Genomic DNA, 27,058 nt, shown 5'->3' on the forward strand with positions numbered 1-27,058 from the left:
AATAAAGGAATATGTTTAATCATTTTGTAACTGCTTTCACTTTAAACAGGGTATTGCTACAACAAAATTCAACAACAACAAAAGCCTACTTGAGCACACGACTCCAGCATCTTCTTCATGTCCACAGTTCTCTACTCCAAATCCTCTGTGTGAGCAGTGATTTATGTAGCTCTCAGTTCCATTACACTGAACATCATCCAGCCAGGTTGGTTCACTTCCCTGACCAAAGTGGGCATTAGGAGGAGCACTGACAGCTTTACCACATCCAAGCTGTCTACACACCACCTCAGCATCCTTTAAGTCCCAGTCATCATCACACACTGTTCCCCAACGGCCATTGTGCTGGATCTCCACTCGACCACAACAGTTACTCGGACCATTCACCAGTCTGACCTGATTACGCTCTGATTTATTACATAAAAAGAGAGCAGGTTTTACTACTGATAGATCTGTGTGTCCATCAGTTTGATCATGAGATATAAAGGGAAATAATATTCGGAACAAAACCAGTTGGGAAAATTTTGAACTACTCTATTTTCAATCTGTGTATGCTGAATAATATTGAATTTGTTCAGTGCAGTAAATAACCAATTTAAATATCCAAACTATATTCAAAACAGTGTCTCAACTGAACAATGAAATATGTGTAGGTATGTACAATGAAAAAATGTAGTGTGTCTCATTTATTTTTCTCAAACTGACTCCATCCAATACAAATTTTTAAACTTGATAAGTGCAGGCCACACCAGGTTCAGTGGAAAGAATGGGAGTTCAACTTGACTTAAATTCATATGTAGAACATTAGAAAGGATTAAAACATGTATGTACATTCACAGTGAGACATTTACATTCATGAAATAAACAGATAATAATCTGAATAATCTATTATAATCCATTGGATTAAAGAGATCATCAGAGGAGACTAACATTTATTTAAGATTTATACCACAGCACTGCTGAATTTGCACGAATTGTTGATTAATTGTCTATAACAGCTCTACAGTAATGTGCCTGTTGTAATGTTATCATTTCTATAGTAACAATTTACACAGGGACTCTTCACATAAACGAATTAAAAACATGTAATTGTTGATATGGTGAAGTTTTCTGTAAGCAGGAGAGGAGTTTATCTCAATAATGTGACAAACTGCATTTTGGTGATGGAACCACTGTGTATAGCTGCTATAACATATAACATGATAACAGGAACTAACTTCACAGACCACCACAACAGTAAATGTGACTAAAATAGATTACATTTAAACACTTAATCCTATACCCGCATGCCTCAAAGTGTTTACTATCATTTAGTATCTAACGTGTTTGGCATGCATAACACTTCAAATATTTTAGTTCTCGTATATAATCTATCTAGCTGCTAAAATGACAGCCAGCCAACTTCAACATTGTGGAATTTGTAGCTGTTGTTACTCTGCTCTGAAGATCTGTATCCACTTAAGTTGATTGACATTTACTAAAATGACTAAGGTGTCAGCAAAATAATTAACTTTAAAAAATTGTCAAACTAATAAATGTTAATCAATAGAATATAAATATAATTACATTGATGACAAGGTCATAATATAAGACTGTTTCTGTACCTGAGCAAGTAACACCAGCATCTTCACCATGGCCGCAGTTGTGTATACCAAATCCTCTATGAGTGCACTGGGTGATGGTGCTTTCACTTCCAGAACACTGAACATCATCCAGCCATATTGGACCACTTCCCTGACCAAAGTGGGCACTTTGATGAGCGCTGACAGCATTACCACATCCAAGCTGTCTACACACCACCTGCGCATCATTTATGTCCCAGTCATCATCACACACTGTTCCCCACTGGTTATTATGATAGACTTCCACTCTACCAGCGCAGGAGTGACTGCCACCAGCGAGTCGTATATTAGCGCCATCTAGGACAAACAGCAAAATACATGTTACTGTTAATTCATCTTAATGAATCTCATTACAACATTGCAATATTACATCACTTGAACTAATATGAATCCATTTCTGTCATTCCATAATCATTTATCAAAAAGATGTCCGGACTTTTAATGAACATTATATATTGTACAGCACTATATTGGTCAACCTTGGTTGTTTTTAAATGTGCTCTATAAATGAATATGAATGACTGATTGATTATTTGCATTAGGTAATTAATCTTATACTGTAGGGTTACTAACACGTTTTAACTCCAATTTCGTACTTATTTTTAATCCACTACCTCCCCCTCCCCCTCCCCCTCTCCCTCCCCCTCTGTTCAGAGCTGGATAAGGACTTTATTAGCAATATATTATAAAAAATTTATAGATTTTTTCAAAGAGAGAATTAAAAAAAAAAGAAAGTAAATGGAGAGAAATAAAATTGCATTAAAAAGGCAAAAGAGAAATAAATATCAATGGAAATGAAAAAAAACCCAGAACAATACATAGATAAAAAATAAAAGAAGAAAAATAAAATTAGATGAATAAAAAACGAACATTTTTAAGAACAAAATATCAAAAGCGTAAGTAAAATGGGAACACTTTTGGAAAGGGAAATTCGGCAGAGATCGATCAACATTAATAAAAGCTTCCACTAGAACTCACTTGTAAGCAGCACAAACACACACAACAAAAGTTTGGAAAAATTTCCATTAGAAAGAACAAAAGGAATCCCTACAAACACCATTATCCTACAAAGAATATGAAAATGCATTAAAGTACCTCACAAAGACCAAATTGCTAGGGGTAGATGAGATGCATCTCCTGATTATTTCTAGTTTTGGACCACAGCATCTCCACTCTTTATTAGAGTGGCAGAAGAAATAAAAAAATAAAAAATAAAAAACACAAAAACTATACCGCCACGCATGAATAGTGCTTTAACATGACTGTTCCCCAAACCTATTTCTCTAACCATCACTGATATTAAAATCATCAGCCAAGTATTAGCTTCCAGAATTGAATCTATTACATCTCGTCTCATTTACTCAGATCAAACAAACTTCATTAAAGGAAGACATTCCTCAAATATTTTGCAACAAAAGTCAAACGTGGCTGTACAATGGAATAGTACATCTCAAAAAAACTTCACGTTACAACAAGGAACCAGACAAGAATTTTCACTCTTCCCATCTCTTTTTGTCTTGGACATAGAACCATTAGCCATAGCAATACATCAGAATAACAACATTAAGGGTTTTATAAACAAACCCAACTGGAAAATCAGAATCACTGTCATCAGTATCACTCAGAAAAGATATAAAACTTATAGAATCATTTGAAACTATATAATATTACTCAAAAACTAGAGAATAATGACATTGTATGGGGACAACTGGAATGCTGCAGTGAATATATTGGATGAAATTAGTCTCAAAAGTATTAAGAAATGCGTGCGCAATTATGCATGAACTTGATAAATGTTGCAAATGCATCTTACTATCCATGAACAAATGCCTTACAGTTTGCGTCTGTGAAATTCAGAATTAAATGATTGTGCGGCAAAATAGAAATGTTCTATTTTGTATTAATGTATCATAATTTGTGCGTGCAACAAGTAAGATGTGCATTTGTGGATCAAGTGACACGCGTGCATTTATTGACGTCTTTTCTGAGTCGATTCTGTTCGGTTCATTTGGATTTTGAGACTTTCTTTTCGCGGTTTGCTTTGTACAATCCACACACACACACACACACACACACACACACACATCTGCGTCCCAAAATAAGCAGCTACCACTAGATGGCAGTCTCAGCATCACAGAGTTGGAGGCACCTGCCTACTTGTGCTTGATTTGTGCTACTGGACATTTTTGGCATCCTCCCAAAGAACCACAGACCCATCGATTAAAATGGATAGTACTGATTAAAACCAGCAATCTGGATGAGTAAGTACGACTAATTTGAACTACATAACTGGATGAAAAGTCTTCAAGCTTACTTATTTATCTAGTTAAGGAGCACCTATCATGGTTCTATTTCATTTCTACTGACCGCCAGAGGCAGTGCTTTCAGCACCTGGATGTCCATCACATCTACGTGCAGGTCGAGTGTTTATATCAACAAGGTCACCTGTGATCTGGGTGACGTGTACTAAAGGCACGTCTAACCCAGAAACGACTTCTTGTTATCTTCTCGCGTTGGTAAGCAGGTTTCAGGAGTGCAGGCACCACTGGTAGTCTTGTAACACAGAAGGAGGGATGGAGCTACAAACATTCGTCCTCCAAATACCACGGTTAGCCTTTTTTTGTGATTATTTAACTTCAGATAGGGCACGATCCAGCAAGAAGTAAGTGACTCTGCTATCAATGCCGTGTAGAAGTGGACATGCTCTAATTCGGCAAGCGGCAGTTTACAGTTCATGATAAGTTTGGTTTTTCTTGCCTTAACGCTGATACAACGCTAAATACTTGAGGTCAGGTTGGAATCCCCTCCCATGATTTTCTGTTTATACGTATCGTGGAGTTATTCCCCATGATTTTTGGTTGTTTCATTTTTTGAACGTGCCCTGTTGGTAAGCAATTGGGCTTCATTGAATTGTTTTTCATCCCCTTGATTTAGTTCAAGGGGGTAAATTTATTTACTTATTGTCTACAGTGTGAGCACGTTCGCTCTTAACTGCACCATAGTGCATCGCAGTGCATAGTTATCATAGAGGGATAATTTCCAAAATATTGCTATTGTTTAAATATTGCTATTGTTTAATCATAATTGACTCGTTGTGGTAGGAGAGACTACACAACGCACCCTGAAGGGTGGTGATCAAAATGGGTGATTGTTTTTCATCCCCATTGATTTAGTTTGTGGATTTCTTTAATTATTTGAAGAGATACGGCAAAGTGGATATATTTCTCTCTTCGTGCTCAGTTACCTCCTGGCAAAGTGGCCACATGCAGAAAACCATGTGGATAGTAATTACTGTTGGTACCCATGTTTATGACATGGCCTGGCCCGTCTGGAACTAGAGTATGGCCATGAGAGATGTCCCTCTTGTTTGGGGGTTGACGACTTAAGAGAGGGATTGACTGAGATGGCATGCATGAACTGCAGCTCCATGAGCTTAGCAGCACGGGGCAGCCAGGCTGGAGCAGCCTGGCAGCCTCAGCTAGAGGGCAGGTTGGGCACTCAACTGCATCCTACACAGGCCATGTTTCCCAGCTCTCATAAGCACTGTAAAATCAATTCACGGGTGGCCCCTGGTAAGGGGAAATGCAGAAAGGTAGATCCCCTAGCCCAGAAGGTAGACACCTTGGCTTCTGAGTTTACAGAGACTAAGTCTCTCCTCCTTAATCTGCAACCACCCAGTGCACAGCCTGCTAGTGGTCCCACTGCAGCTGCACTGCAGTCTCAGGTGAGACTGCAGGGCAGGTGAGAGCTCCCACTCATCTCATCCCAATTCACAGGGGACGAGCCACAGTACACTGAAGGGCTCAGTGACCAGTCAGACATCAGTCAGTCCTGTGGTAAAAATGGGGTTAGATGCAGCACCTGTCCAGGTGATTCCTCAGAGCACTTTTTTCAGGAAGACCTCTCAGTCCACAGCTCTCTGTATCCCACCCTCAGCTCCATATATCAAGTAGCTGCAGATGTGCTGAGCAGACTTTTCTCTCATCTACCGACAGACTGTAGAGCACTAGCTAATAGAGTTGGGGAGGCTAATGTTTTCGTTAACCCTATGGCTGGCCCAGTCTCCGCTTTTGGAAGCCTGCAGGAGAGCCCTCCACTCTCTTCCTGTTATTCCTGGGGAACCTTTCGGCCCAGATGCACAGCCAGCCCCTGGAGCGCAGCCTACAGGTTACACAGGCCAGACAACAGTTTGCTAGTCTGCATCGTAAACACCCCGCTAGACAGAGACCCTCTAGGGCAACAAATATGTCTCAGTACATACCACAGCCGATTACCCAGCCGAGAGCACAATGCCCACAAAGGTTTCATCAGCCAACCCCCACCCAGCCCCCTCGCTTGGCACAGAGAGGCCAGACTTCAGGCGTCGCCCCTCCAGAAATGGTAAGGGGCGAAGGGGTAGACAATGACTGCACCACTCACGCAGTCAGATGCCTCACCAGCCAGCAGCTCAGATGCTGGGAAGAGCTTACGTCAGATCCCTGAGATGTATCAACCCTGTCACAAGGCTACAACATTCAATTCAGACGTTGACCGCCAAGGTTCCTGGTAGTCAAAATGAACTTAGTCAAGCATCCAAACAAGGCTCTGGCCCTACGGCCAGGAGGTCTGGGCTATCCTGAAGAAGGGTGCACAGAGCAATTAGACAGCACCTTACAGAACAGTGGATTCTATTCCACGTATTTTATTATCGCAAAGAAACATGGTGGATTTCGCCCTGAACTTGATTAAAGACCTCTGAACACACACCTCAAGGTTTTCAAGTTCCACATGCTACCTACAGTGGATGTGCTGCAAGGCATCAGGCAGAATGATTGGTTTACAACCATCATCCTGAAAGACGCATACTTTCACATTCCAGTCGCACCCCAGCACAGGCAATTCCTCTGTTTCGCCTTCGAGGGAAGGACTTACCAGTTTTGTGTGCTCCCGTTCGGGAACTCACTGGTGCCAAAGGTCTTCACCGGGTGTGTAGCAGTGGCACTGTCTCCATTGCAGGCCGGGGGATGCAAATTTTCCTGTACTTAGATGACTGGTTGATCTGCTCCCAGTCAAGGGTAGATGCCATCAGAGAATCAGCATTGCTGGTCTCCCATGTTATCAAGCTAGGGCTTACAGTGAATTATGGAAAGAGCTCTCTGATGCCCAGTCAGCGAAGACTGTTTATTGGCATCCAGTTGGACTCACGGTTGATGATGGCTACCCCCTCTTTTACCCAGGGGGGTTCCCTTAAATTCTTGCAGAGAATTAGTGACCACAGATGCCTCCCTGGCAGGCTGGGGAGCTGTATGGCAATGCAGGGCAGGCAGAGGCCAGTGGAGTCCTTGGCAGAGGGAACAACACATAAATTTGTTGGAGCCACAGGCAGTGTGGCTCGCCATCAATTTCCTTCCATTTCTGGTAGGAAGACATGTCCTCATAAGAACAGACAACACATCTGTCTAGTTATAGTCTACCCTATAAACCACTAGGGGAGCACCAGGTCCAAACAATCCTTGGGGCTGGCCTAACATCCTCACCTATTGAGCCTGAGGGCTCTTACCAGGCACTCAAAAAACAACTGCAGATTTTCTATCCTGGCACAACCCCCACCCTGGCAAATGGAAGCTGCACCCCGAAGTAGTGCAAGCGATCTGGCACAGATATGGCAGGGCAGAGGTGGACCTTTTCACCTAACTGGCAATGACACACTTTCCCCTTTGGCCAAGATGCACTGGCCCATGCGTGGCCAAATTGACTGCTGTATGCTTTCCCTCCACTACCATCGATACTGCCCTCTCTAGACAGGATCTTCAGGGGCAATCACAAAGTGCTACTAGTAGCCCCCAAATGGTCAGGGAGAGTGTTGTAAAGACCATCCACAACTCCCTTGCACCTTCCACCAATGCGTTGTACGCTAACAGATGGAAGCTTTTTTCTGAGTGGTGCCAAGCACAAAATCAGGAACCAACACGCTGTTCCATATCGGTAATCCTCAGCTTTCTCCAGTCCCGTCTTGATGGAGGCCTTGCAGCCTCGACCATCAAGGTATACATATCTGCCATGCATAATAGAGTAGACGGCGTGACGACTGGTTCCCACACCCTTGTGACCCGCTTTCTTAAAGGTGCTCAATGACTGAGACCTCCTCGACGAAACCCAGTATCCTCTTGGGACTTGCATCTCGTATTAGATGCACTGTGTCAGCCCCCATTTGAACCTCTAGAGAGGTCAGAATTCAGGTGGCTGTCTATGAAAACAGCTGTCTTAGCCATGGCATTGGCTAGACAAGTAGATGAGTTGCATGCCTTATCAGTATGCCAAGAGTGCCTACACTGGAGTTCTGGGAACACAGGGGTAACTTTATGGCCGAACCCTTCATTTCTCCACAAGACATTTTCTTAATCTTATACGAACCAGCCCCTCAGTCTGTCAGCTTTTAAGCCCCCAACTCAGAAGGATGAGCAGGGGTTGAGTGTGAGCCTGTTGTGCCCAGTGCGAGCACTAAAGTGTTATATCCAAATGACTGCTGAATTCCGGCAGTCAGATTCAGTTTGTTCAGTTCATTTGTCTGTCATACAGGGCATAGGCAAGGTCACGCTTAGTCCAAGCAGTGTCTGTCAAAATGGATTGTAGAGGCTATTTTTTATGCCTATAAGGGCAGGGGTCTCCCGATCCCTCCTCAGGTTCGAGGTCACTCTACCAGGAGTGTGCCTACTTCATGGGCAGCCCTATGAGGGGTCCCTCTTTCAGATATTTGTACAGCTGCGTCATGGGCATCAACCTGCACATTTGCAAGATTTTAAAGGGTGAATGTGATCTCGCAAAACCCAGTGGCTACAACCATTTTTTCCCCCGGCTTCACAGCCATTGTTAAGGGGCACATAGAACTTCTTCGTGACCTTGTTGGCATTACTCATCCAGGTGCTTAAAAGCACCATCTCTGGCGGTCAGTAGAAATGAAATAGAATGATGGTTACGTATGTAACCACGGTTCTATGAATTTCGGATGACCGCCAGAGCTTGGGAGTCACTCGGAAGATTCGCAAGAAGATTGCCAAGAGGTCATTTCCAGAGTGAACATGCCTTTATTACCGGGGCAAAAGGCACACGTCACCCAGGTCACAGGTGACTTTGTTGATATAAACACTCGACCTGCACGTACACGTTATGAACATCCAGGTGCTGAAAGCACTGCCTCTGGTGGTCATCCGAAGTTCATAGAACCGTGGTTACATACATAACCATCATTTTGAAATGTGCCTAATTTTGTTTTAAAGGTCTCATACGATAGATTTACGAGCATCTGAGGTAAAAAAAAAACACTTTCTAATGTGCTTATAATTTAAACTGCAGCATTACCTTTTATTCCCCCCAGTGTCACAAACGACTTGTTAAATGATCCGTTCTAAATGATTCGTTCTAAACTCCTCTTTTCAGAGAGCATACTCTGCTCTGATTGGTCAGACGTCCCAGGCTGTTGTGACTGGTCTACCGCTGTAAGCGTGTTTCAATAAGGAAACGCCCACTACCGTAAAGAGTTTCAGCTCCATCTCTCAGGGAGCAGCCAATGAAGACCAGAGGCGGGGCTTATTGTTACAAACCTATGTAGTTTATTACAGGAAGTAAAGTCTGGAGTCACTAACGACTCGTTTCAGCTGTTTAGAATCAGTTCCTTCTTTAAGGAGTCGATAACTCTGTTTGTCGTGCACTTTGATTTTTGAAACTTTGCAGATTTTTTACATTCACAAACAGCTACATATTTAACACACTACATGAAAGGTAATATTTGAAAAACCATCATAGGTGCACTTTAGAGCAGTCTTTTTTGCTTCTGCCTTTACCTGCGCTGAGGCAGAGGATGATGCTGAAGAGGGTGAGCGAGTGGATTTTTATGCTGATCGTGAAACATTTGACGGTGCATGTTTAGGTATAATTCTGGAGACAGTCAGTATGTTTACATGGACAACAATAATCCAATATTAAGACAATACTCTGATTAAGAAACTACCATGTAAACAGCAATTTTTAATTACCTTGTTCGGATTAAAGTCATTAGTAAACACAAATCGAATTTAGACATGTGGAGTACTCCTGTTTTAGTGGCATTATTGACGTTTATTACAGACATGTAAACACCTTAATCACATTATTAACGTCGTGAAAGTTTTGGAAATTGCACTGTATTGGAATGCAAGACCCTGCAGCGGATAGTGAGGACAGCTGAGAAGATCACTGGGGTCACAATCTCCCACAAACTCCTCACAAAAACTCTTCACCATCCTGCCATCTGAAAAAAAAAAAGTACCGAAGCATTCGGGCCCTGACAGCCAGAATGTGTAGCATTTCTCAGCTATCAGACTCCTCAATACTCAGAGACTGGACTGACACCCATACACACACTCTGAACTGAACACAGTCCCACTCCCAATGCAATATTTGCACATTTCTGTATCGACTGTATTGAATTTTTTGCTGCTACTGTATTTATAAAAATATCATATTTAATTTCTTGTCACCACTATATTCTTTACCTGGCTGCTGCTGCAATACCTGCTATGTCCATATATGGTATAAACTAATCTGCTAAATACTAAGTCCTAGCATGTTATATTTACATCACAGCATCTTTTGCACTACATGTCATATCTGACACTTCCTCACTAGAACTGTGTACTGGTCGGCACTACACTGTCACTTACAGTACCTATTGTCCTGTTTTAGTAGTTTACTGTAATGGTAAATGGTCTGCACTTATATAACGCTTTTTTAACCTTAGCAGTTCTACAAAGCGCTCTCATTCACCCATTCACACACACACACACACACACACACACACACACACACACACACACACACACACACACACACATAAGGCGCTAGCTTGCCATCGGTAGCAACTTGGAGTTCAGTGTCTTGCCCAAGGACACTTCAGCATGTGGAGTCAACAAACCGCCAACCATATGATTAGTGGACAACCTGCTCTACCACCTGAACCACAGCCGCCCAACTGTAAAAATGTGTAGGTCTTATTTAGTTCTGTGTCATCTCATGTGGTTAGTGTGTTGTTCACTTGACTTGAACTTCCTGGCAAAGACAGAAATCTGTCATATAACCAGTTACACTTTTGGGACCTGCTGTGTTGTACAGGTTTATATCTCTTCTTTTAATATACTCCAGGCCTGGATAAACAAATGAGGATCTGATGATGATGTTGATGATGATGAAGATGATGTAATTTCTCCATCTATTTTGGCAGAATAGTCTAATCTATTTGAGATTTTTGTACATGATTAATGTACATGTATATACTGTACATTAAGTATTCTGGTATTGTATTTGTGTCTTAGTCAGATTTTTCTCACCTTTTATGATACTGTGCATGCTGAGTTGTGAAAAAGTTTCAAACAGTTCTTTTATAGTAAGTGAAGATATGAAACCATGACTTCCTCCGTAGTGTGGTTTGTTTTTAGTGCAGGAAATAATATGTTTCCTGAAGGGGCCCATTTACACATTTTCATTTTTACTAGTGCTTGTGTTCTCTAAACCAGGAGGTCACTTCATCTTGTAAGACACAAGATGTGCTAGATTATATTGATCATTTTGTTTATTGAGCATTTTATTGAGCATTTCAGCTCCTTGTTTTTAATTTTTAATGTGTTAAGTATATATTTTTGTTCTATATAGAAAATGATGAATATTGCACAATATTAAATCCATAAACCATATACAGACATGTCCAAAACTATCGTTACCCTTGCATTATATCGTGACGATGAAAAATGTTTGAAATTAAAACACTTTTTCATGGAAATAAAAACTTTAATCAGTATAATAAATGTTAACCATAGTGCATACTGATGAATAGTTTCTGTAAGCAAATCCTTTGTCCTACAATCATCCTATTTTATTTTCAAAGCCTATGTTATTGGTGTTACATAATAGAATAGATAACAGATAATAACCTGTATGTGGAACATATTTTTTAAAATGTATTGTTTAAATCATGGCCTCAGCACAAGTGTATTATGTGGCTGAGAAAATCCATGTGTTATGCTATGGAAAGCCTGTTTGTGTTTACATGCCTCTCTTTTCAGTCATTTAATAGACTGAAAAATAAAGCCCATCACTCCACCCTCATCTCAGTCTGTTTGAAAATAAAAAAAACATGGCCGCAACTGGTAAGTGCCCAACACGGCAAGATAATTCTCCTATGAGCAAAAAAAATCAAGTGAATGATAATGGAAAAATCTTAATGAGAAGTAATGCAAAAAACTAGAATAAACATTGCTGGCGGTTTTCCAATATGGAAGGTGGAAACAGAATTAACATACACGTACATGTATGTAAACACAACCTCTATAAAGCTTTGTACGGTCTAAATGGCCTGCTTTACATACCGAATCAAGTAGATACATTTTTCTCACATGGAGAGCCAGGTTAGAGAAAGCTTTGTGTGATCTACCGTCAGTGAAATGTATGTAATGCTAGCTAACTCCCATGCAGCTAATGATGTTAACACCTGAGCCTGAAACTCACATTAGAGCACATTACGAAGAAAACCAGAGCAGCAGTGGCACTCTTGGCCATTCTCATAAATGAGCATGAGAATAATTCCATGTATTTATAGTGTTGTAACTTGGTTTTCAAGCAGCTGAATGGTCGAGCGTGCTTGAAAGTGATGTCATGACAGGCTTTGCTAACGCTAACTCGAATTGAGCTCTACTAGTTTCTGGAGGTGGAACTTTGTATACACTTGCATAAGGAGGTACAAAATCATACAAATGTTGTTGAACCCACCTACTTTACTGTTAAAGACGTAATATTTACTCATTTGGATTAATCTTTCATAATGTACCTTTAATAGCTGTAGTATATGACACCTCAGAGGTTCACAAAAAGTGCTGATGTGGGCTGGACAGAATTTGAGTTTGATGCCCCTGATCTAGAGAGTAAATTAAATTTATTCAAATGAAAAATACACTTACCAACCAGCAGAGAAGCTCCAAGAACACTGACTATGGAGAAAAAATAAAGAGGAAGAATTTCATTAAACCAGTGATGTAAACATCCAAAGCTGTCTTTTGTTTGATAATCTTAATAATAATAAACTCAACTGAAATATAAATAAACATCACCTATACGTATTTGAATATATTATATCGTGCCTTCGATTCAGTCACAACTGAAACAACCGTGATCAACCTCTGCACTTCCAGTTACAGAAATAAAACACTTATATTTTTTAAAAGCTATTAAAAGTTACAATAACCTGGCTGCATAAGTGTGCACACCCTTTTATAATTATGGCTGTGTTCATAATGAACCAATTACATTCAATCTCATGTTCAAAAGTAATTATCATACAGGATTTTCTTCACATCTTGTTGGTTTCGTCTGACTGCTGAAGCCATGGTCCACAAAGAGCTTACAAAGCATGTACGGTATCTCACTTGTCAAAAGGAATCAATCAGAGAGGGATATAAAAGAATTTCCAAAACATTAGCTGTACCACGGAACACTGTGAAGCCCATCATCAACCAACAGAGAAAATGGAGCACCACAGTGACATCACCAAGAACAGGATGCGAAGGCTACAGCAGAACCAAAGGGAAGAGCTTTCTCTTACAAAACCCCACATTTATGGAACAGCCTTCCAATTAGTGTTCGGGACTCAGACACAGTCTCAGTGTTTAAGTCCAGACTGAAAACATATTTGTTTACTCAAGCTTACCATGAGTAGACTTGCTTTTATACAAAGTACACAGTCTTATCCATCACAAGAGAGTAAACATAACTAATAATCTCTCCCTCTCTATACCTCACTCTCCCTCTCTCCTTCTGTCGAGCCACACGTGATATTATGGTGATGTCAGTGATCCTGATCCTTTCTGCTCTCCGGACCTGCCTGATCCATCCTGATGCCCTACCTCTGGATGGAGCTCTCATCAACTGGAGGCTACGTTCTGCTACTGAGGACGACCCCAAGCAGTGCAGCCTGGAGATTGCTGAGGACAGTGCTGCTTGAAGTATCATGAAATGGTTTCGGACCTCAATTCCACATGGACATTCTCGCTGTGGTTGCTGGGACTACGGTTGCTGCGATGGCCTTAGGACTTCAATTACCACATGCAGTCCTGCACTCAGGTCTCTTTTAGTGAACAGTGGACTAGTTCAACAAACAGACTTCATATAAAAACCATAATGAACTTTCCTTTACTTTCACACTGTCCCACGTTACCCAGATGAGGACAGGTTCCCTTCTGAGTCTGGTTCCTCTCAAGATTTCTTCCTCATATTGGCCACAATTGCCACCAGCTTGCGCAATAGGGATACATTCACACACTTAAACTCTCTATCCTGTGTTTATATGTTTCTGTAAAGCTGCTTTGAGACAATATCCGTTGTTAAAAGCGCTATACATATAAAACTGAATTGAACTGAATTGAATTGAATACTGATTACTCTCTATATGTGACAATCTCTCATATTCTTCACAAGTCTGGGCTATGGGGTAGGGAGGCTAGAGAGAAGCACTTTCTCACAAAAAAAAATCCAAGCTCAACTAAATCACCCCAAACCATGTGGCAAAATGTGTTATGATCTGATGAGACCAATTCCAAAAGGTATGTTTGGTGCAACAAAGCACATCACCAAAAGTACACCATGCCCAAGCCTGGTGGTGGAAGCAGCATGATTAGGGCTGCTTTTCTTCAGCCAGAACTGGGGCTTTTATCAAGGTGGTTTATCAATTTTACATCACAAAAACCTGTCATTTTAACATGTAGACTTTTTTATATCCACTGTAATTGTTACAATCCTCTCCAGAAATATTGGCACCCTTCATGAAAATGAGCAAGCATTAATATATAAAAGAAGTAACACAAGCGATAAGTGATATTCTTAGCTCATACAGGAACACTGTTTAATTTTATTTATACAACAGCGCTGTTGAGTTCTGGATTCTGATTGGTCAGAAGATGCTGGTTAATTTGCTATTACCATCTCTGACAGTAGTGCAGCTTCAAATCGCAGGTTTATATTAACAAACTCATCTTACTATCTTATTGTTTCTATAGTAACAGATCTATGGCAAAGTCTGAAGCCAATAAGAAAGATACACCACTCTTTGTGGAATGTTTGTATTTTATTTTTATTTTATTTTGTCTATTTTTTTGTTTTGTTTTTATGAGGAATGGCAAAAATTCTGGAGAGCACTGTGTGTATTACATTCTCAAACGAGGAAAAGAGTTTCCTCTCGACAACCAGACAATGAATTAAACAGAAAATAAATTCTAACAACTATTAAAGGATATTGTTTGAACACCAACATTTATAAGTTTCTTGTCAGACCTGACTGCGTTTGAAGAATTCACAAGAAGTGAACAGTCTCTCACACACATCTCGAAATAAAAGATACTGTAATGCCGACCATTGAAATATTGATCAAAGTGTCGTTTACAAAAGTAAACATGCTCTGTAAAGGTCTTTCTCTGGAGAATGTCTTCATGCTAAAATAAAAATTTAAATTCTAACATCCTCCACAGACTAGTAAGAAATAGGTGTAAGAATATCAGCAATCACATGGTAAAGAGTCATTGTGATCTGGGTAGACTCACCTACACAGCATATACTCCACACATTTAAATGTGGAAATGATTATAATAATATAATAAAGAAAAAATCCAAATGTATTGATAAAAACATTGAATTTACCAAGAATTAAAGTGAGACAACGCCTCAGCATCCTGGTCCTTGAGGCGTGGGTCAGTTGGGTGTTGATTACAAACACTGCTGAAGACTTCATGATAGATGATTTTTTTTCTTCCCATGCATCTGAAGAGGCAGAGTTTCTGTTTTGGCCATTTCTTGTTCATGAAAAGCAGAAATCCTTTTTGCTGCGCATACAATACTTAAAGTTTGAAGAACAGACCAAAGCACAGTTGTTTGCGAAACCTGTTCCAACACACAGGGTATATGAAGTGTCAAAAATATCCACTTCCTCTTGTCACTTCCTCTCATCTAGAGCCAGTCAGACCACTCTTACGGATGTGAGCCCTATCACCCTGCAGTTCTTCCCTGGTGTCCCACTGAAGCTAAGCAGCATTGAGCCTGGTCAGTACCTAGATAGGAGACCTCCTGGGGAAAACCAAGGTTGCTGATGGAAGTGGTATTACTGAGGCCAGAAGGGGGCGTTAACCCTGTGGTCTGTGTGGGACCTAATGCCCCAGTATAGTGACGGGGACTCTATACTGTAAAAACATTACAAAACTGGGGATCTGGCAACCTGAAGTGTCACTGAGGAAGCAGCACCCTTCGAGCTAACGCTATTACATTAATTTACATTAATTTCTTCTAAACTCTATACTTTAAAATTATTTACCTTACGTTATACAAATATAACTGACACCACGTTAAATAAAACAATCGTAACGTTGCGCTGTCGCAAATTTGATCTGTATTCTGTTTTGTTTTTTACAAAACATCCGCGACTAGCTTGTAGCCTGTAGCCCGCTAGCATCACCTACCGCTAGCCTTGTTTACGTTTCACATTTCTCACTTACCGCTGTTCTGTTTTTAAAAAACAAACAAACAAACAAACAAACAAATATGTCTGCTGTCTCTCCGGTTTTGAGTGCAGATGAAGACTCGCTTGAGCTTCACATGGTGCGGCTGGAACTGGAGGATGTGGAGAAGCAGATCCGCGGCCTACTCGACAAGCAGGCCCAGCTGCTGGAGCGACAAACTGCACTGGAAACATCTTGTGCCTCTGCTCACATATCCAAGGTAAGCACACAGCGTGGTATTTCCACTCCCAGCCCCTCTACGCCGTGTGTTTCTCTGTGCAGGGACCGTGCACCTAGGACTTTCCCAGCCGTGGTCTCCATCACGCCAGCGCCAACACACCTCGGGCCTTGGGTGAACCAGCGGCGAAAGGCGCGGGCTGGACCTTCTCCACCTCCGGTGTTCGAGATTCCAACCAGGAACCGCTTCGCCCCTCTCCGCCAGTCCAGACCCAACACTGTGATCGTCGGGGACTCCATTGTGCGGAACGTCCGTGTAGCCTCATCTAAAGGTAAGGTGCGCACACACTGTTTTTCTGGTGCTTGTGTCCTTGATGTCGCTGCGCAGGTATCCGGGATCCTGAAGAAGGACGAGCGCATTGGAGCGGTTGTGCTGCACGCGGGGACGAACGACACCAGGCTGCGGCAGACGGAGGTTCTGAAGAGGGACTTCTCCAGCCTGATTGAGACGGTATGAGGCAGATCACCTACCGCGAAGATCATCGTCTCTGGACCTCTTCCCACATACAGACGTGGAGCAGAAAAGTTCAGTAGACTTCTAGCATTAAATGATTGGTTAGTCTCTTGGTGTAATGAGCAGAATCTGGTGTTTGTCAATAACTGGAATCTGTTCTGGGAGCGTCCTAGGTTGTTTCGTCCTGATGGCCTGCACCCCAGCAGCCTTGGAGCGGAACTGCTTTCAGACAACATTTCCAAGGCGCTACACTCCAAGTGACTGCCTACCGTAAGTACATCTTCCAATAATAACATTCAGTATAATCAATGTTCAACTAAAAATCCGGCAAAGGTAATACATACTATAGAGACTGTGTCTGTTCCCCGAGCTATTCAAATATATAGAAAATCTCGGAAAGTCGATCTTCGTAACCTAATTAACATAAAATTAAATCATATTGAATGCACAGCCAGCACTTTTGATCTGAGGCTAGGACTATTAAACATTAGATCTCTTGCGTCTAAGGCTCTTATTGTTAACGACATCATTACTGATCAGGAATGTAATTTAATGTGTTTAACGGAAACTTGGATTAAACCAAACGAGTACACAGCATTAAATGAAGCCAGTCCTCCTGGACACAGTTATGTACATCAGCCTCATTCAACTGGTAGAGAAGGAGGTGTTGGACTCATCCATAGTCAAAATCTAGTCGTCACACAAAAACCTAAGCATAAATTTAATTCTTTTGAAATTCTTTATACCAGTATACAGTGAGGGAAAAAAGTATTTGATCCCCTGCTGATTTTGTACGTTTGCCCACTGACAAAGAAATGATCAGTCTATAATTTTAATGGTAGTTATATTTGAACAGTGAGAGACAGAATAACAACAAAAAAATCCAAAAAAACGCATGTCAAAAATTTTATAAATTAATTTGCATTTTAATGAGGGAAAAAAGTATTTGACCCCCTCTCAATCAGAAAGATTTCTGGCTCCCAGGTGTCTTTTATACAGGTAACGAGCTGAGATTAGGAGCACACTCTTAAAGGGAGTGCTCCTAATATCAGTTTGTTACCTGTATAAAAGACATCTGTCCACAGAAGCAATCAATCAATCAGATTCCAAACTCTCCACCATGGCCAAGACCAAAGAGCTCTCCAAGGATGTCAGGGACAAGACTGTAGACCTACACAAGTCTGGAATGGGCTACAAGACCATTGCCAAGCAGCTTGGTGACAACAGTTGGTGCAATTATTCGCAAATGGAAGAAGCACAAAAGAACTGTCAGTCTCCCTCGGCCTGGGGCTCCATGCAAGATCTCACCTCGTGGAGTTGCATTGATCATGAGAACAGTGAGGAATCAGCCCAGAACTACACGGGAGGATCTTGTCAATGATCTCAAGGCAGCTGGGACCATAGTCACCAAGAAAACAATTGGTAACACACTACGCCATGAAGGACTGAAATCCTGCAGCGCGCGCAAGGTCCGCTGCTCAAGAAAGCACATATACATGCCCGTCTGAAGTTTGCCAGTGAACATCTGAATGATTCAGAGGACAACTGGGAGAAAATGTTGTGGTCAGATGAGACCAAAATGGAGCTCTTTGGCATCAACTCAACTCGCCGTGTTTGGAGGAGGAGGAATGCTGCCTATGACCCCTGGAACACCATCCTCACCGTCAAACATGGAGGTGGAAACATTATGCTTTGATGGTGTTTTTCTGCTAAGGGGACAGGACAACTTCACCGCATCAAAGGGACGATGGACGGGGCCATGTACCGTCAAATCTTGGGTGAAAACCTCCTTCCCTCAGCCAGGGCATTGAAAATGGGTCGTGGATGGGTATTCCAGCATGACAATGACCCAAAACACACGGACAAGGCAACAAAGGAGTGGCTCAAGAAGAAGCTCATTAAGGTCCTGGAGTGGCCTAGCCAGTCTCCAGACCTTAATCCCATAGGAAATCTGTGGAGGGAGCTGAAGGTTCGAGTTGCCAAACGTCAGCCTCGAAACCTTAATGATTTGGAGAAGATCTGCAAAGAGGAGTGGGACAAAATCCCACCTGAGATGTGTGCAAACCTGGTGGCCAACTACAAGAAACGTCTGACCTCTGTGATTTCCAACAAGGGTTTTTAAACCAAGTACTAAGTCATATTTTGCAGAGGGGTCAAATACTTATTTCCCTCATTAAAATGCAAATCAATTTATAACATTTTTGACATGCGTTTTTCTGGATTTTTTTGTTGTTATTCTGTCTCTCACTGTTCAAATGAATCTATCATTAAAGTTATAGACTGATCATTTCTTTGTCAGTGGGCAAACGGACAAAATCAGCAGGGGATCAAATACTTTTTTCCCTCACTGTAAGTTATGTAGCCACAAAAAATAAGTCAATTCCTCTAATTATTATTTACAGACCCCCAGGGCCATATGCTGAATTTCTTAGTGAATTTGCAGACTTTGTCTCAAACCTGGTTGTGTCTGTAGACAAAGCATTAATCGTCGGAGACTTTAATATTCATTTTGATAACCTGGAAGACCCTCTAAGAATAGCGGTTGTGTCCATCTTAGATTCAGTAGGGATTAATCAGAACGTAATCGGGCCTACTCATAATGGTGGTCACACTCTTGACCTCATACTAACATACGGACTAAGTATAGAAAATATTATCATTTTTCCGCAGTCTGAAGTTGTCTCAGACCATTATCTTATCTCGTTCATAATACGTATTGATCATAATATTTCCACCTCGTCTCGCTACCGCGTAAAACGTACCTACACATCAGCTACTGCACAGAGCTTCATAAATAACCTCGCAGAAACATCAATTAGATTTGGATCACCGTCAGATCACACAGAACTCGATCAGGCGACTGAAAGCTTGGAGTCAACACTCCGCTACACGCTAGATAGAGTGGCTCCACTCAAAAGGAAAATAATTAGAGAAAAAAAATTAGCACCCTGGTATAACGATCAAACGCGAACCTTAAAACAGACAACTCGACAATTAGAACGTAAATGGCGTCAAACCAAACTGGTGATATTTCAAACAGCATGGAAGGAGAGCCTACTGAAATATAGGAAATCTCTTGGCGATGCTAGAAAAATCTATTTCTCCACCTTAATAGGAGACAACAAAAACAATTCTAGATTCCTTTTCAACACAGTAGCAAAATTAACTAGGAATAAAACCACTACAGAGAGAAACACTCAATCATTACATAGCAGTGAAGATTTCATGAAATTTTTCAATGATAAGGTTGAAAATATTAGACGTGAAATACAGGCCATTAAATTAAAACTGGACAGTACTGTAATAAACCCATTACATGACAATGTAGCAATATCAGATCAATGTTTAGAGTGTTTTGCTCCGCTTAGAGAGACCGAACTCGCTACATTAATCTCTTCAGCCAATTCATCAACTTGCATACTAGATCCCGTACCTACATGTTTGTTTAAACAGATTGGTCCAGTAGTAATTGAGCCACTTCTAAATATAATCAATTCTTCCCTAAGCAGTGGCTATGTACCTAAATCACTTAAATTAGCAGTTATTAAACCCTTGATTAAAAAACCTGATCTTGACCCGTCTCAATTGTCCAACTATAGACCAATATCAAATCTCCCCTTCATCTCTAAGATTTTAGAAAAGGTTGTAGCAAAGCAGTTATGCTCGTACTTAGATAGGAATAACATTCATGAAATATATCAGTCAGGATTTAGACCTCATCATAGCACAGAGACAGCGTTAGTTAAAGTAGTAAATGACCTTCTACTGACTTACGATCAGGGTTGTGTCTCGCTGCTTGTGTTACTCGACCTTAGTGCAGCTTTTGATACTATAGATCACACTATTCTCCTTGATAGATTAGAAAATGTTGTTGGTATTAAGGGAACAGTCCTCTCCTGGCTCAGGTCTTATCTCACCGATCGTTATCAGTTCGTAGATGTAAATGGTGAATTCTCCATGCGTACTGAGGTTACTTTTGGAGTTCCACAGGGTTCTGTTTTAGGCCCACTGCTCTTTACTTTATATATGCTACCCCTAGGTCAAATTATTCGTAAACATGGAATTAGCTTCCACTGTTATGCTGATGATACACAGTTGTATGTTTCAGCGAAGCCAGAGGACAGACATAAGCTTAGTAAAGTTGAGGATTGTGTAAAGGACATTAGACATTGGATGTTAATTAACTTCCTTCTGCTTAATTCTGATAAAACAGAAATACTTTTATTAGGCCCACGTGTAGCTAGAAGTATTCTTTCTGATCACATGGTTACTCTGGATGTTCTTTCTGTGTCATCATGTGCAGCAGTTAAAGACCTTGGAGTGATTATTGACTCCAGCCTATCATTTGATGCTCATGTAGATAATATTACTAGGATAGCCTTCTTTCATCTCAGAAATATTTCTAAAATAAGAAACATATTGTCACTACATGATGCGGAAATACTAGTTCATGCATTCGTCACCTCTAGATTAGATTATTGTAATGCCATACTGTCTGGATGTTCCAGTAGGAATATAAATAAGCTCCAATTAGTCCAGAATGCAGCTGCTAGAGTCCTAACTAGAACTAGAAGATATGACCATATCACACCGGTATTATCAATACTGCATTGGCTCCCAGTAAAATCTCGCATTAATTATAAAATACTCTTATTAACCTATAAAGCACTAAATGGTCTCGCGCCACAATATCTAAGCGACCTTTTGGTTTTATATGATCCGCCACGCCTACTTAGATCAAAAGATGCAGGCTATCTGACGGTACCTCGAATAGTGAAGGCTACAGCAGGGGGAAGAGCTTTCTCTTATAGAGCCCCACAGTTATGGAACAGTCTTCCTATTAGTGTTCGGGACTCAGACACAGTCTCAGTGTTTAAGTCTAAGCTTAAAACGTATTTGTTTACTCAAGCCTACCCTTACTAGATTCTGTTCTACTTTCTCCCTCTCTCCTTTCGCCGAGCCCCACACGAATTTATGGAGATACTAGAGATCCAGATCCTTTCTGCCTCTGGATGGAGCTCAAATCTTCTTTAATTCCAGACTGCTGGGACTACGGCTGCTCTTAACGCCATACAGACTTCATATAAATCCATAATGAACTTTTTCACAATATCTGTTGTTACCCAGATGAGGATGGGTTCCCTTCTGAGTCGGGTTCCTCTCAAGGTTTCTTCCTCTTAAAACATCTTAGGGAGTTTTTCCTTGCCACCGTCGCCACTCAGTGGCTTGCTCAGTTGGGATAAATTCACACCTTTAATATCTGTATACCGTGTTGATATTTCTGTAAAGCTGCTTTGAGACAATGTCTATTGTAAAAAGCGCTATACAAATAAAATTGAATTGAATTGAATTGAATTGAAAACAGCACCGTCTTTCAGATGAGATGTTAAACAGAAGTCCTGACTCTCTGCGGTCGGTAAAAATCCCAGGACAATTATTGTAAAGATTAGGGTGTATCACAACAGATAGTGTGAACTTTTTCACACTATCTGTTGTTACCCAGATGAGGACGGGTTCCCTTCTGAGTCTGGTTCCTCTCAAGGATTCTTCGTTAACATCTTAGGGAGTTTTTCCTCACCACCATCGCCACTCAGTGGCTTGCTCAGTTGGGATAAATTCACACCTTTAATATCTGTATACCGTGTTGATATTTTTGTAAAGCTGCTTTGAGACAGTGACTACGTTTACATGGACAGCAGTAGTCTAATTATTGACCTTACTCTGAGTAAGATAATAATGTTATTAAGGCGTTTACATGAGTGGCTTTTAGAATACTCCTGTCATGTTCCCGTTTTACATGTTTTAGAACATAATTAGAACAACAGCCCGCGTCATTACGTCACCGCGCCACGCCGTCCGACGTCCCTCCAGAATTTCACGTATCAACATATAGTTGGTCTTCGTTATGGGACCGTATACAGTTTTGGGAGTTTTTATTTAATTTTTTTACGAACGCTTTAAGTGCAGTTAATTATTTGTCATGCTGTACGTGCTAATAGACAGCTGCTTGAAGCGGTGGGTGTGTCCCAACTCGCGTAATTACCGTCTATATAGTAGCCGAGATACATGTATTTTTCCCCACTGCAGGCCTGTAGTAGGAAAGTATGCGATTTGGGACGCAGCCGAACTCTCTTGTTCGCCGTAAAACGTAAAACTGCCGTGTGTGAACGTGTCCTGTCGCAAAATGCGGTGAAAACCTCCACACGACGTTCATAATGTGATTACGGTGTTTATGTGTCTGTAATACACGTCCATAATGCGACTGAAACAGGAGTACTCCACCTGTCTTAATTCCATTAGAGCTTACTTCGATTATGACCTTAATTAGATTAAGGGAAGTAAAAATTGCTGTTTACATGGTAGTATCTTAATCAGAGTATGGTCTTAATCGGATTAAGAGTGGATTATTGTTGTCCATGTAAACGCAGCTACTGTCTATTGTAAAAAGTGCTATACAAATAAAATTGAATTGAATTGAATTGAATTGAATAGGGGTATAACCCCGGTGTCTAGGTGAAAGTCCCCCATTGGTCCTTCTCCATCATGACCCCCTAATAATCCCATTCTCTGAACTGGCTACATCACTCTCTCCTCTCCACTAATAGCTGGTGTTTGGTGGGTGATGCTACACGCTAGTAAACCATTTTGAGTGTCTAGAGAAGCACTATATAAATCTAAGGAATTATTATTATTATTATTATTATTATTATTATTATTATTATTATTATTATTATAGTAAGGTGTCGGGCCATGAAAAGATGAAATGTACTGGAAGGATGAACACCATTTTTCCAAAAGAGATAAACACACACACACACACACACACACACACACACACACACACACACACACACACACACACACACAGGGATGGGAGGGTTACTTTAAAAATATATAATTATTTAATTCTGTTACAGCTACAAATGACCTCATAAAAAATGTCATCAATAACGTAATCCAAGTCTCACAATATGAAAGTAATGTAATCTGATTATTTTTGGATTACTTCAAGGTCACATGTGTAAATAATGTCAAGAGATGTCACGAGTGAACCTTGTACCCGTTTTGCCGTCATTTACGCATTTGAATGACGATGTAATACGAAGCAATGTGATAACATGAAATAAAAAATGACCTTATATGGTGATGGGAGTTGTTTCGACTCAGGACAGCTGGCATTTGTTGTTATTGTCAAGAAATGGTTTGACGTCGAACACAATACAACCTTCGCTGAGACTAGGCTAACGGGTAAGGAGCAGGAATTTGGACAATAGTTGCTGTAAGCCTTTTATAATCGACCAATCGGTGTGCGAGAAGGTGGGAAATACAGAGAGGGGTTAAAGCAATGCGAACAGGTGCACACATCATCCGGTATTAGACCATAAACACATCATAATTAAACTAAAGCCGAATCCGGGACATTTTCCCAAATTTAGGAATCCTGGACGTACGCTTTTTTAAAGTTCTGAAAAAGAGGATGTGTGGTCACCCTAACGAAAGCGTTTCAGAGAACAGTTTGTGTTCATTTCTACCAAATGAACTTTGCACAGAATTTATTTGCACATGCACCAGGAGGTTACAAACACCAGAAGTGATGAAAGTGCACTATACAAAATAAAAACTGAATTGAACTGGACTCATCAAAACAGTCAGTGAGCCCTGGATGGGGACGGAGTCATCCTGGAAGAGAACACACCATCAACAACATCAGGAGAGAAACTTTCAATGGATAAAAGGATAAACATGTGATCGGTCCGAAATATTGATTTCGAGTGATGCATCGCTGTAGTGGGACAAGTGGAGCCAATGTATGCCTGCATTAATATATATTCTACATATTAATGTAACCACTAGAGGGCAGTATAACATAACAGTCCAGAGCACGCAGTCAGTTGTTAGTTCATATGATGAAGGAGGGAAATAAAAGGCATTACACACTCCGTATTGGGCTAGAGGTTTCAACAATACACATTACAGATTACATACTGTAAGGAGTCAGAATTGATTGAACAATATGTCTAATATAAGATTGAAAATTCCGTCGTGTAACTTTGGTGCTTTCTGTGACCGTCTGATTCGAGATCAAATGAGTACGAGACAAAAGAGTAAGGCTGCAGTTGTTGAAAGAGAGTGTGTGTGTGTGTAGTTGTTGTGTGTGTGTGTAGTTTTGTGTGTGTGTGTAGTTTTGTGTGTGTGTAGTTGTATGTGTGTGAGATTGCGAGGAGCAGAGGAAGAGAGGAAGTAAGGATGAGGATGAGAGAGTGGAGAGACGTTGATCAGTGGGAGGAGAACGAGGGAAACTCTGAGCATGAAAATTTAATGAAGTTGTGTTTATATCTTGCTGACTGAGTGAGTGTTTGTGTAGCGTGTGCACACCTCCCACAGTTCCCTCACTCAGCAGGGAACCATGAATTCCAACATGTACTGTGACATACTGAAGCAGAGCATGATCGTTATGCAGTATTCCAGCATGATAATGACCCCAAACACACTTCCAAGACAACCACTGCCTTGCTAAAGAAGCTGAGGGTGAAGGTGATGGACTAACTTAAACCCTATCGAGCATCTGTGGGGTGGTTCAGACATTAATGGCTGTGTGTTGAGTTGTTTTGAGGGGACAGCAAATTTACACTGTTACACAAGCTGTACACTCACTACTTTACACTGTAACAAAGTGTAATTTCTTCAGTGTGTCACATGAAAAGATAGAATCAAATATTTACCAAAATGTGAAGGGTGTTCTCACTTTTGTGAGATACTGTATATATATATATATATATATATATATATATATATATATATATATATATATATATATACACATACATATATATATATATATATATATATATATATATATATATATATATATATATATATATACATATATATATATATATATATATATATATATACATACATATATATATATATATATATATATATACATACATATATATATATATATATATATATATATATATATATATATATATATATATATATATATATATACATACACACACACACACAGACTAGACTACACTAGACTCCACAAGACCTCTGAAGGTGTGCTGTGGTATCTGGCACCAACAGAGTAGCAGCCGATCCTTTAAGTCCTGTAAGTTGTGAGGTGGGGCCTCCATGGACCGGACTTGTTCGTCAAGCACTTCCCACAGATGCTTGATTGGATTTAGATCTGGGGAAATTGGAGGCCAAGTCAACACCTTGAACTCTTTGTCATGTTCCTCAAACCATTCCTGAACTATTTCTGCAGTGTTGCAGGATGCGTTATGCTGCTGAAAGAGACCACAGGTTTGTACTTGGTCTGCAACAGCACAAACAGTGCAAAGCAACATCCACTCAAATGTCAGGACCCAAGGTTTCTCAGGAGAACATTGCCCAGAGCATCACACTGCCTCTGCCGGCTTGCCTTCTTCCCATAGTGCATCCTGGTGCTGTCTCATCCCCAGGTAAGTGACGCACCTGGTCACTTACAACCCAAACATTCATTATTTTCCTATAACAGCACGGCACATAGTGCATCATTTCTTACTTAAAAAAGCTTAATTACTACAAGTTACTAGTTTTAAAATGATCAGCACCTTGCTGTGGAGAGAATAGCCTGTTATGTCTAACATGGTTGGAGACACCTGTTGAGGACTTTAGTCCTCTCCTTTAAATTCTCAGATTTGTGCATATTGACATTCGATTAAAAAATTCGAAAGTTTTTAATAGGATTAAAAGAGGAGAAGAGGAACAGATTTGACATGATTATACTGTTGGACACAGAAATGTCATTTTGCACTCTCTGTAAGGCAGAGAACATTCACCCCCCCCCCCCCCCCCCCCCCTTTGTTGTACATGCAGTACTTCATATCCGCCGCACTTGTTGGAAAACCCTGTCTGAAGTGTCTGAAGTGTTGAGTTTCCAACTGCAATTTCAAATCTTTTTTCAATTGAATTACTTTCTGGACTCGGCCAGACTCGACTCTGGATCTGCCATTAAGGACTTGGACTTAAGTCTAACTCGGCCCCTTTTGGACTCGATTGGTTAAGGACTTGGTGTTGACTTGAACTCGACAAAGGTGGATTCGGACCCAACACTAAAAGATACACACAAAGTGATGTGAGGTTATTTCCATATCAATGCATATTCAATTCTGCAAGAATAAAACAAGCAAGAAAAAAAAACTCACTTTCCT

At 40.7% G+C, this 27,058-nt stretch overlaps 2 protein-coding genes across 2 annotated transcripts in view; one reads left to right on the forward strand and one right to left on the reverse strand.

Annotated features, from left to right (window-relative positions):
• LOC108276032 (scavenger receptor cysteine-rich domain-containing group B protein) overlaps positions 1-27,058 on the reverse strand; it is a 49,603-nt gene that overhangs the window by 11,010 nt on the left and 11,535 nt on the right. The window contains exons 3-6 of the mRNA XM_053677958.1: positions 15,312-15,551; positions 12,584-12,613; positions 1,602-1,916; positions 90-404 (exon numbers count right to left, since the gene is read on the reverse strand). Of these exons, the coding sequence (XP_053533933.1) occupies positions 90-404; positions 1,602-1,916; positions 12,584-12,613; positions 15,312-15,402 (751 nt within the window). The 5' untranslated portion in view covers positions 15,403-15,551. The remainder of the gene's footprint in view (positions 1-89; positions 405-1,601; positions 1,917-12,583; positions 12,614-15,311; positions 15,552-27,058) is intronic.
• Positions 15,454-17,560, forward strand: LOC128629553 (uncharacterized). Its single transcript, XM_053678132.1, has 2 exons — positions 15,454-16,924; positions 17,027-17,560. The coding sequence occupies exon 1, from the start codon at positions 16,206-16,208 to the stop codon at positions 16,854-16,856; it is 651 nt and encodes a 216-aa protein (XP_053534107.1). The 5' UTR covers positions 15,454-16,205; the 3' UTR covers positions 16,857-16,924; positions 17,027-17,560.

Source organism: Ictalurus punctatus, chromosome 2 (genome assembly GCF_001660625.3).
Source record: "Ictalurus punctatus breed USDA103 chromosome 2, Coco_2.0, whole genome shotgun sequence".
Taxonomy (NCBI): Eukaryota; Metazoa; Chordata; class Actinopteri; order Siluriformes; family Ictaluridae; genus Ictalurus; species Ictalurus punctatus.

Excerpts from the sequence above, each read along its gene's own strand:
- LOC128629553 (XM_053678132.1), top strand. The coding sequence starts at position 16,206 with ATGTCTGCTGTCTCTCCGGTTTTGAGTGCAGATGAAGACTCGCTTGAG.